The sequence below is a fragment of the Phyllostomus discolor genome, chromosome 10 (assembly GCF_004126475.2).
Source record: "Phyllostomus discolor isolate MPI-MPIP mPhyDis1 chromosome 10, mPhyDis1.pri.v3, whole genome shotgun sequence".
NCBI classification, from domain to species: Eukaryota; Metazoa; Chordata; class Mammalia; order Chiroptera; family Phyllostomidae; genus Phyllostomus; species Phyllostomus discolor.
Window position 1 is genome coordinate 35051796 of NC_040912.2, and position 12085 is coordinate 35063880.

Here is a 12085-nt window from a genome sequence, read left to right on the forward strand (position 1 = left end):
AGGTGAGGCATAATGAAGCTCAGTTAGGCTCACACGTGTCTGCAGTGAGCTATGAGCTAGTTAGCTGGGACCCACACAGCTCCCCTCCATCTGTGCCTTGTCCTCCAGCAGGCTAGCTGGGCTTGTGGTAGTGGCTGAGTTCAGAGGGAGGCGGGCAGGCGGGGGAGAGAGAGAGTCATTCAAGGCCCCCTGAATCAGACCTGGAACTGGCAACAGTCACTTCCACCATATCCTGTTGATCAAAGCAAGTCGTAAGCCCAGTCCGGATTCAAAGTGTAGGAAAACAAATTCTACTTCTTAAATGGAGGAGCTGCAAAGTCACAATGCAAGAAGGTGAAGATACAGAAAGAGATGAAAAAATGGGGTCCTTTTACAGTCAATCTGGTACACCTTCATGAATTTACAAAGAAAAGTGATTTTCAACTTCTGTTTTATAATTGTTTGATGCAATACTCTCTGGCTGTGGAAATGCCAGCTTCCAAGCATTGAGGTTAACATTCTTTGCACATGGTTTGTCTTTGTTTTTTTATAGGGTGTTCTCAGCTATTGTCTTCGGTGCCATGGCAATGGGGCAGGCGAGTTCATTTGCTCCTGATTATGCCAAAGCCAAAGTGTCAGCGGCCCACATCATCATGATCATTGAAAAAACCCCTCTGATGGACAGCTATAGCACAGAGGGCCAAACGCTGGTGAGTAGCATGTTTTGATTATATGACCTGCTCCCAACTGATGAATGAAAGTATAAAATCTGTGCTTTTTAAAATTCACTGGTGATAAAATGAAACTTTCTAGATCATGGGTTCATTTTAACAAATGTTAATAATATGTATTAACATCCAGTACCTTTTGTATGACAAAGTTACAGGGAGATAGGAATATTGCCCACTTTATAAGCAAATCCTGTAATCGGGTTTTTAAAAATTTTTATTGTATCTTTTCCATTACCATTTAGTCCCTTTATACGCCCTTCCCCCTGTAATCACCACACTGTTGTCTGTGTCCCTGAGTCCTTTTTCCTTTTAGCTCAGTCCCTCCACCCCCTAAACTCACCCACCCACTAGCTGTCACCATCATCTTGCTCTCCATCTATGAGTCTGTCTTCATTTTCTTAGTTCAGTTTATTCATCAGATTCCACATATGAGTGAACTCATATGGGATTTTCCTTTCCCTGACTGGTTTATTTCACTTAGCATAATGTTCTCCATGTCCATCCATACTGTTGCAAAGAGTAAAATTTTTTTCTTTTTTAGAGCTGAGTGGAATTCCATTGTGTAAATGTCCCATAGTTGTTTTATCCACCCATCTATTTTATGTAGCTTATTCCTGGGGAATATGTAGATCATTCCTGGGGAACAGATTGAGTTATCACATTTGTTTTGTATTTACAATACAGGCTATAAAAACATTGACTCTGAGATTTTATATATTAAATGCTAGCGGTTACAAATGAAAGCCAATTATAATATAAGTTCACTACCTTTGACACCTGGCACCAGAGAGTGTTAGCTATACAATATGTTTCCAGGATTACATATTGTATGTAATGAAATGCAATGAAATTTATTGATACTGTTCTGATTTTAGAACACGTTAGAAGGAAATGTGACATTTAACGAAGTCGTGTTCAACTACCCGACCCGGCCAGACGTGCCCGTGCTTCAGGGGCTGAGCCTGGAGGTGAAGAAGGGCCAGACACTGGCGCTGGTGGGCAGCAGCGGCTGTGGGAAGAGCACGGTGGTCCAGCTCCTGGAGCGGTTCTACGACCCAGTGGCCGGATCAGTGGTGAGCACCCTTTCTTATTCAGCTCACTTGAAGGTTTTCACCATCTTAAAGCCTGAATGTATTTAATTCTTCACTATGAGCCTTTAAACAGCAGTCCCACTTAAAATTTTGACATCTAGATATGGTCTCCAAGCTGTGTCATCTGCTTCAGCGAACACCTCCAGCCTTTCTCTTGAAATTGCCCCTCTCCCTTCCCTTAATTGAGTTTCAGCTATATAAAAAGACCCAGCAAAAAATTTAACCATAAAGGTAGAGGAGGGGTGTAGGACCGACGATATGGGAGCTAAGGATGGGGTGGGGGTGTTTCAAGGAGAGGCAGGTAGTCAGCAATGACAAAGGCTATGGGGGGTCAGGTGAAGACTAAAAAGCATGATAGGATTTTGCAATTAATGGGCTACTGCTGGCATTCCAAGGTATTCTCAGTGAAGAGGTGGTGATAGAAAGTGGTTGAGTGTGGCTAAGGTACGGCTAGGAGGGGAAACAGGAGGGATTGTTGCCTCTCAGGCACTGATCGTGGTCCTTGATGGACATTTACTAGGCAGTGTGTTAAGCGTGGTTCTCACGCTTTTTGATCGTGACCCATCTGGGAAGGACGAACACGTTTTCGTGGCCTCCCTGCCACACTCATGGTCTCTTTACTGGGAGAAGCACTTGATAACGGAGTTGAGTTGAAAACAACAGTGATGGTGAACAGTAGAATAATTAAACAAGAAGAAAGAAAAAAATTATTTATAATAATTCTACACATACAGAAACAGATGGGGGCACAATTAAAAACATGGACCGTATCAGTGATGTTTCAGTGGAAGAAACAGAAACTGCTCTAGGTGTTTCAAGGAGGTAAGTAGTTCATCAAGGGAATTAGGTGCCTGCAAAGTCTTTGGAAGATTGGAAAAGTACAATAAGAAAAAAGGCATGGGAAGAGTGAAAGTAAAAAGTGAAAGAAAGCAAATGCTCCAAGACAGTCAAATCACAGTACTGCAGCTGGGATGCTGTGGCCAAGAAGTTGCAGAAAAGTAGGCTGATGTCACAGCTGCCACAAACTTGAAGATGTAAGGTCAGAGCATGGCTTTTGCAAAACCTCCCGTCTGCTGGAACACGTGTGTTGGCTTAACACTGCTGCTGAAGAGAACTGGCCCCTGCCTTCCAGATTTTGCACTGGGCATCTCACTGATAGAACCTTAGTTACTTTCAGAACCAGAACAAAATCTGGGAAATAATTTCTAGCCTTCCAGTCCCTTGTTTATGGAAGGGCATAGTATGGCAATGGATGCTGAGTACATAGGACAGTAACCATCTCAAGAAAACACGGATAGTGCACCGAAAACAAAGTGTTCTCATCTGTTGTAGGAATCCTGTTATCTGTTCCTGGGCATTTGCACTAGAATTCCTGCGAAGTGGTGCATAGCAGCCAGACTTAGTGCAAGTGTCACCAGTAAACACTAGGAAATGTACCAAGTTTTGTTTGAAGATCAGTTAGTAGCCATTAATAACTCAGTAGGTTGCTGATAATTGCTTCTTATTACCTTGTAAAAATGAGTATGTGGGTTTAAACATCAGTTGATCAGAAGAAATTTTTTAAAAAAGGACTTGACCCCAAGGTCAGGATATCCTCATTACCATCAGTGGGCATTGAAGTGTTTTTTTGGAAATACTAACCTGAGTGGTGGTCCTCAAACTGGCGCGTATCAGAACGGCCGGGGGACCTAATGAAGGATGCAGCCACCCTGTCTCGTTCCAGTGGGGTGGGCCTTTTAATTTCTGCAATCTTCCCAGGTGACTCTGATGCCAGTTACAGTTTGGGGACCACTAAACTGATACATTTGAAAGGTTTGGGGTAAATTGTGGAGAGGGTTGAAAAGTTAAGCTAAGGAATTGTACAGAGAGGGGGTTCCAAGTTTTGGGGAGCGTTACACAATTTTATGGACTCTACTTAAAAGAATGCAAAGGTATATACAAAATTAGGTACAAAAGTAAATATTTGCCTGGAATGAAATATCACAACCAAATATTGAAAACTTAAAGATTCTGGTTCCTTTCTACTTTAGGCAAGTTACTGTGCATACGGTACTTAGCCAGAAAAGCTTCCTGACTACACCCAGGCCCTCCTGTCACCCAGAACACTGTTCAGGACCAGCCTTCACCTGCAGTTGAAGCTTAAGTCCATTAGCTTCACTGTTAAATTGCCTCTGGTTTGAGTCTTCCCTGACCTTTCCTTTCTCCTCTCCCTGGTACATCCCACACACCACCGTCAGCATCCTCTGTCCCTCTGAGGATACAGCTAGATGCCTGTTGTCATTGTCTGGGCATGACCCAGTGGCTGCCTGAGCTAATATGGGGACAGTGCTCTTTTGAGGTGGGACAGGAACTATCTTTCAACTATGAGACACTTGTGTTACTAAAACCCAGCCTGTGGTATGTAGATCCGATCCTAGCTCCCCCAGTAACTAACTAAGGGACCTTGTACAGGTTACGTGTCTTTGCTCATTTCCTAGTCTGTAAAATGGGGATTAAAATCACACCCCCCTAATAGGAGTTGTCGTGAAGATTAACAAGAGAATTCATGAGACCTGCTCATCACAGGAGCTATGGTACAGTCAGTGGTCAGTATTTTACCCATAATAGTATTTCAGAGTGAATACATAGAATAGTACATACGAAATGAAAGCAAGGAGTGGATTTAACAATCTAGAATAGAGATAGTTGGTCATATAATTTTTAATTATAATTAAAAATTAGGCCTTACATTATGATTACCACCATGTTTAATTCCTTAATTAAGTTGTATAGGCTGTATCTTTTGAAGAGTACCCACTGATTCCAGGGCCAGAGTGCCTTGGTCCGTCCTCAGACCACCACCCAGGTCTCAGCCAAAGGAGCTCTGCCTTCATGTTTTACATTTGGGTTTCTAAACACATCTTCCCTGAAAAAGGATTCTTCAGCTAACACAGATTTTTAATAGTTTGCCACTCCGGTGCACCGTTCGGGGATGAGGAAGCAGAGTGTTAACGTGTCCGGTGCGATGGAGAAGCTCATTTAAACTTGCCAGGATCATTCAAATGTGATTGTAATAGCTAGGTAGTGTCTGTTTTCCTGCCGGGGGCGTACACCTGGAAAAATTTTTAAAAAACACATAACTACTCCTTCTGTCCTCAAATTTCTATCTCTCAAGTACACTGTTCCTGTTAACAAGATCCGCTGTTTTACCACACGTGTGTCCCGGTTTTCCTGCCCCTCTCCATCTTCACTTCATACTGTAAAGAAGCCTGAGGCATAGATGCTCAGAACAGTTTCCATGGAAACTGGGCCTGCCGTCAGCAGGGTCATGGCCGTGTTACCATTTGCATCTGCAAGCTTCACAAACGGAAGCTGCCTTCCTGCAGCAGAGACTTGTACCCTACCGCTGGCCAGCTGTCTCCCAGGAGCACCCAGCCAGGCACCCAGGATACAGAGCATCTGTAGGGCTCAGGATATGCTCATCACCGCTGTTAGAAAAGCTTGAGGCTGAGTAACTCACATCTTTAGAGGGAATGAGCAGCTCTCTCACTCGAATGACTGAATTCTCTTGCACAGTAGATATTGTGAGCAGACATTTCCACATCAGAGAATAAAGATTTTTATCAGCAAGGCTGTAAGGAGCACCACCGCGGGCTTCTGCAGCATAATTTGGGGAGCCAAGTGACTAGAGAAAGGCCAGCCTCCCTTTCCCAGTCCTCTGGCTCAACATGGTAGATGTCCATCCATCAACCACTTCTCCATCATCTGGAGCTCCAAGCACAGCACAGAGAGGTACAGGTTGCTGGCAGTCCTTGGCGTGTGTACTCTGCCCAGCAACTGTGCAGCTAGCTGGGGCCCGTACATGATCTTGTTTATCCCTTAATTCTGTGAGTTTAGGGACTACCACAATTCCCATTTTACCCATAAGGAAACTCTCAAGAAATGATTTCACCTCCCAACATCAGCACCTGCTTAGAGTCTAGCAGTCTCCCTCCTCCCACACTCACTTCTGTGCCATTTAACTGCTGCACCCCATTCCTCAAAAACCCTGATCCTAATCAATGCAGATCAGATTGGAAACCTGACCTGCAAATCCCTTATGTGGTCATAGTGGTTATTTATTTCCAATCTAATCTCAGCTACTTTTCCTATGAAAAACTGATACATAAGAATAAGGATGCCAGGAAGCATTCCAGAAATATAATGCATTATATTAGTTTCCTGTGGCTGCTGTAGCAAGTTTCAGCAAATTGAGTGGTGTAAAAAAAGCAACACAAATTTATTACCTTACAAATTCTGGAGGTCAGATGTCCAAAATGGATCTCATTGGGCTAAAATCAAGGGGTCAGCAGGGCTGGGTTTCTTCTGGGAGCTTCAAGGGAGAATCAGTTTTCTGACGTTTTCTAGCTTCCAGCCCCTTCCTCCATCTTCGAAGCCAGCAGTGACTGGGCAAGTCCTCCTCCTATTGCACTACTCTGGTCCTCGCTCTTCCGCCTCCCTCTTCCACAGTCAGGGACCCTTATGGTTCCATTGGCCCACCTGGATAATCCAAGATAATCTCTCTCTTTTGAGATCAGCTGATGAATAACATTTCACAATTCCCCATTGCCGTGTGACATGACACAGGTTTCATGCATTCGAACAAGGGCATCTTGGGTGTGTGTTCGGGCAGCGGGGGTGGGGGGGCATTATTTTACACACCACATGCCTATATCAAAAGCTAGTATTAAAACAAGAGACATGACAGTCCCTCAGAGCTTACAATGATAACCTTATTTAATTTTCCTTGATAATCCCCCCAAAAAAGCCGTAACAACAAAAATGTAGTCTCGAAGTTATTTGGCAGTTTTACTGTGTGAAGTAATGATATTAATTTTGCTTAATTCAAAATGTGGTTTTCCTGAAGTTGACCTGTGAACTCCTGATTTCAGCTCCTTGACAAAAAAGAAATAAAGCAGCTGAACATCCAGTGGCTCCGAGCACAAATGGGCATCGTGTCCCAGGAGCCCACCCTGTTCGACTGCAGCATCAGTGAGAACATCGCCTACGGAGACAACAGCCGGGTCGTGACCCAGGAGGAGATTGAGCAGGCCGCCAAGGAGGCCAACATCCACCAGTTCATTGAGTCGCTGCCTAACGTGAGTCTCCCTCCAAATTAGGAGTCCAGGAGCCTGTGGCAGCCTTCCTGACCCATAGTTTGATTTCTAAAGGGCTGGCTTACCAAAGGGGAGGAAAATCAGTAACCACAACACACACACACACACACACACACACACACCCCTTTATACAAGCTTCTGGACACACTTCCTGTCCCCATTTGATGTTATGTTTACCGGATCACGTGGCTGACTTTCCCTGTGAACAAACCTGATCTAACAGTGCTTACGTCTGAGAGGCCCTTCCCTTCAAGTCTAAGTTCAGGGTCCGCAGAAGCAGGCATGACCCTCCCTCCCTGGTTCTCTCCCAACGTCCCTTCTGCCTCCTTGCAGCTTTGCCTTGAGCCTCAAGCCTCCCTGTGGAGTCAGGCCAGGCTGTAGGGCCTATGCCAGAAAGAAGGCTCCCTGAGTAGGGCCGAGCCACTGAGGTGGTGGTGATGTTGTGTACTCTGTCACCGTTGCATATTTCACGGTCCCCACACTCTGCTTTATGGGGCCAGTCACTGAAACCTCCCCTGGGCTGTTGTCCAATGGCTGGCCTCTGAATTCCTCCTAAAAAAACTAGATAAACAGAACTCCTCACCCTCTCTTAAGCCCCTTAAGTCCTATATTTTCAAGTAAGTTTTGACATAACTCATCTAACCCTCTGCCTCCCCAGTTATGTTCTGTATTGTGTATGGAAGTACTCCCTAAACCAAAGCTCAGTATCTCCAAACCAGCAGGGAAGGCAGCCTCCTCATAGGGAAGGATGGCAATACCAGGTGGCCTTCTTTCCCGAGATTTTCTTTTCCTGAGGCTCATCTTAGGATAACTGGTGCTACCCCATCATAGGCCCCAGGAAGGGTCATTGTCCCCCTCCCACCCTTTACCTTCTTGCTCCAACTATGCATAATTGACCCTTGCCAGGGCTTGTGCATTTTAAAAGATAGTTTCAGTCTCCTTTACTAATGACAAGGTCAGGGTTCTCAATATATGGGCGTGCACCAGCACATCAACATTCCCTGGGGATGTGTAAGAAATGCAGGTTTTCAGGCCCTGCCCCAGACCTGCTGAATGAGAAACTTTGGAATGGGGCCCAGCCATGATGTTTTAGTAGCCCAGGCAACACTGACACAGGCTGAGGGTTGAGAGCCCCTGGGCTAGGGGTTGACAAAGACCAACACAGAGAGGAACTATTACCTAGCTTTTAAATATGCCTTGCCCTTCTGGCATTTGTCTGCCACTGTGACCCCACCTTTCTGGGCTCCTGAGCTCCATCTGCCTCACAGAGCACACCTGTAGGTCTCGTGACTCTCTTTCTCAGACAAGGAAAGAGGAGGCAACCCTCTGAAGTCCTATTTTCTGTCTAAGGGGCCATTTCTTCCCTGGAGTGATTTGTACTGGGATTTGCCTCGCCCTGCAGGAGGCTGGTCTAGTTCCTTGCTTCCTTCAGGGCAACAGCCCTGCCTTTACCTGCCTTAGCAGGCTCAAAACGTTATCAGTGCAGCCTGGCCACACCCCACACTCAGCTGGGACGGAGGGCGCCTGCCTCACAGGCAGGTGTAGCCCGGGGCAGAGCCAGTCCCAAACAGCTGCCGGAACCTCCCCCAGGCTCTTCTTATTCCATCTGCAGATGGAGTTCTCCGTCTGAGTGCCACAGAGCCAGGGTTGCCAGATACAGCAAGTAAAAATGGGCAACACTGTATAGAACATGAACTTCACAAACTCGGTGTGTCCGAATCAGAGCCTGCTGTCTGACTAAAATCCTACCCTGGCTAGGGCCTGTCAATTAGAAGACAGTGTTGTTCTCTAGCTTGTGTGTGCTGCCACATCCCGTTCAGCTCTCCCCACGTGCCCTGTCCTTGTCATCCTCCTGAATAGTGACAGTTATCTAATGTGGACAACAGATACGTGAAAAATAAAAAGAGCAGATTTCAGCTTTCAAAGTTACATATCAAGATAGGATTTCTTAACATCTATTGAAATTGTTGAAACACTGGAGATAGTTTTATAAAAACAGTCACCAAAGGCTAGCAATCCCAAGAATTTCTTCCCTTCCTCACTTTACAATAATGCAGAGAGCGCCACCTGCCGGTTGTACATAAAAAAGTTTCATTTATTTTCTTAGGCATAGCCCCTTCAAATTTCCCTCCTCCTGCCAATCTTTGTCCCACATGTAATGAAACCAGAAGCCTGGCGGAGACTAACATTGCAACACTATTCTTCCTCATAAATATGTTGACTTGTTTATACTAAAATATAACTTTTAAGACACAAGTGATCTATTTTCAAGAAGACAGATCAAACCTGCCATTTAGAGGCATGTCTGTCTGTTTAATTCCCTATGAACCCGTTCTTAAATTCTGGACCTAAACTTTTGTTGTAGGTGTAGAAGCGGTTGTCCATTTTTTGTAAGCAAACTCTTTAGAATCTGAGTTCCACTTTTCATAATTACTAAACTCTTATTTACAGAAATATAACACCAGAGTGGGAGACAAAGGAACTCAGCTCTCTGGTGGCCAGAAGCAGCGCATTGCGATAGCACGTGCCCTCGTCAGAAAGCCTCGGATTTTGCTTCTGGATGAAGCCACGTCAGCTCTGGATACAGAAAGTGAAAAGGTGAGTGTTTCCATCGGACCTGTTCACACTTGAATTAGTTGTACTTAAGATATAATGTATGCTTCTATCTTCCGAGATAAAGAACAAAATTCAGCCATGTGTGTTGATGGTTACTTATGTCACCCTGCAGTGGACTTTGAACACTGTCTATAGCTATTATTAAAGAGAGCTAAGATAAAACAGGGCAAATTAGTCTCATAGCATTTATGCTTCAAAAAACAGCCCTGGACAACAATGTATTGTCCTGAGAAGCTGCATTCAAAAGATGAATTTCCATGTCCACTGGCAGCATTTCCCCAGCAATTGTGTGAGAACATGGGAGGGTACCATGCTGATACAAGCTGACAGGGCCTTAAGATAAAGTTAGTCACCATTTCCAGTTTGAGAAAAAGTTGGTTATTCAGGCACCGGAAAGACAAACTCATTCTGAGATGTTTCCTATCTTAAAAATACCAAAATACAAGGAAGCTGTCTTTGCACTCAGTCTTCCCAAATTTGCTGGCGAGCTGGCCCCAGAGGGCTGCTTTGAGGGATGCTGTGTGGCCAGGCACACCAGTACATGTTTTTAAATGATGGGGTGGGCTGTATTTATTGTCATATCTTTGAGACTAGGTAATTCATGCCTCAGAACTAATCCAAACTAGGATTCAATTATCTTCTGATATGCCAGACCCCTTGCTTTGTAAAATCTGGTATATTTCACTGCTGTCGTTGTGAAAGAAGGACCTATTGTTAGATATATTAATTTTGAAGATTATTATGGAAGAGGAATTAAAGGGAGAGGACTGTTTTTATCAGAATTAATTTACATGGGTGTTGAATAGGTTGTCCAAGAAGCCCTGGACAAAGCCAGAGAAGGCCGCACCTGCATCGTGATCGCCCACCGCTTGTCCACCATCCAGAATGCGGACCTGATCGTGGTGTTTCAGAACGGCAGGGTCAAGGAGCACGGCACCCACCAACAGCTGCTTGCCCAGAAGGGCATCTACTTTTCCATGGTCAATGTCCAGTCTGGAGCTAAGCGCTAGTAAACTGTGACCAGATAAGCTGTTAAATATTTTCTAGTGTTTGTATTAAAATATGGCATTTAATCAAAGTTAAAAAGGGAACACTTACTGGAAAAACCATGTATAGTTACTTATTTAAAGTTCATTCTATCAAGTTCTTCAAAGAATTTATAATTAAAGAAATTAGAAGAAACATTATCAAATAGAATAAATATTTAATTGCATTAGAAATTTATATAATAAAAAAATTAAAAAATAGTTAAAAAATATATAAAAAAAATAAAAAATAGTTAAAATTAAAAAAAAATTTATATAATAATTCAAAGTAGATTTTGGTAATAAAATCTGTAACTTTTGTTTTTATTGCCTACTTAGACTGTGTGTAACTGACTGCCTTGCTAAAAGTATTATAGAAGAAGCAAAAAGTGCTGAATGTTTGCATGAAGTGCCTATAATAAAACTAAGCATTTATATGACTGCAATCATCTTGTCTTAAATACCCATAAATATGTTACATCCCAGTTGGAATATTGAAGATCCTACCTGCATTTTTTAAAAGACTCTTTTAAAACTCCCATTAATTTTTCTGGGATTAGTTAAATAGTGTAAATAATTCCTATTCTACATGTCTTTTCACATTGGGTCTTAAAGAACCATCTGCCTTCATTCTTGGAATTGACCCTGTTGATTCTTGCATTTCCATATTCTGGTGGCTCTCAAATTGATCACACAGATCAATACAAGATTTGGGGGTCAGGGCGGGGCACAGGATGCACAGTTGTGGCGTGTATAAGCTGATGTACATTAAATATTTTGCATTGTTCTTATAAGGGACTCTTACACAATTTATTTATTTATTTATTTATTTATTTATTTTTAATCCTTACCCAAAAATACGTTTATTGATTTTAGAGAGGGAGGGAAGGAGGGAGGGAGGGAGGGAGAGACAGACAGACAGACAGACATTGAGTTGAGAGAGAAACATCAGTTGGCTGCCTCCCATACGAGCCCTGAAAAGGGAGCAAACCCACAACCCTTGACGCACAGGACAACACTTCCACCAACCAAGCCACTCAGTCGGGGCTCTTACAGGATTTTACTATTTTTGTACTTTAAAAATTGCAATTATTCTTCTTCTGTTTCAATAATGAACCACTTTGACCAGTAATTAATCTTTTGATGGCAGATGTTTAAATGTTGCATAAGTTTAAATACATCATCATGCAAATATGATGAAAAAAGAAAACATCACAAAGAATGACACTCTGACTACAGAATAAAAAGCCAGAAAACACTATGAACAAGGTTGAAGGGCAGAAGCTGGGAGCAACACTTGCCATATTTATTATAAACAGTTGATATCCTTAAAAATATGAAGAATTTAAAAAGGAAAAATGCCATAGCCTCCAGGGAAAAGTGGACAAAGAACATGGTCAGGTAACTCCCAAAAAAGAAATGCATGACCAAAAATGTGCACAATCTCAGAGAAATTCACATTAAAACAGTATATCCTTTAGGAAGTAGCATCAGCCTCATGGGGGAAT

General features: G+C 43.2%; 1 protein-coding gene across 1 annotated transcript in view; it reads left to right on the forward strand.

Annotated features, from left to right (window-relative positions):
* ABCB1 (ATP binding cassette subfamily B member 1) overlaps window positions 1-11020 on the forward strand; it is an 84456-nt gene extending 73436 nt beyond the window's left edge. The window contains exons 24-29 of the mRNA XM_028526095.2: window positions 533-689; window positions 1586-1783; window positions 6712-6918; window positions 9388-9534; window positions 10359-10771; window positions 10848-11020. Of these exons, the coding sequence (XP_028381896.2) occupies window positions 533-689; window positions 1586-1783; window positions 6712-6918; window positions 9388-9534; window positions 10359-10562 (913 nt within the window). The 3' untranslated portion in view covers window positions 10563-10771; window positions 10848-11020. The remainder of the gene's footprint in view (window positions 1-532; window positions 690-1585; window positions 1784-6711; window positions 6919-9387; window positions 9535-10358; window positions 10772-10847) is intronic.
* Window positions 11021-12085: the final 1065 nt, after the last annotated feature.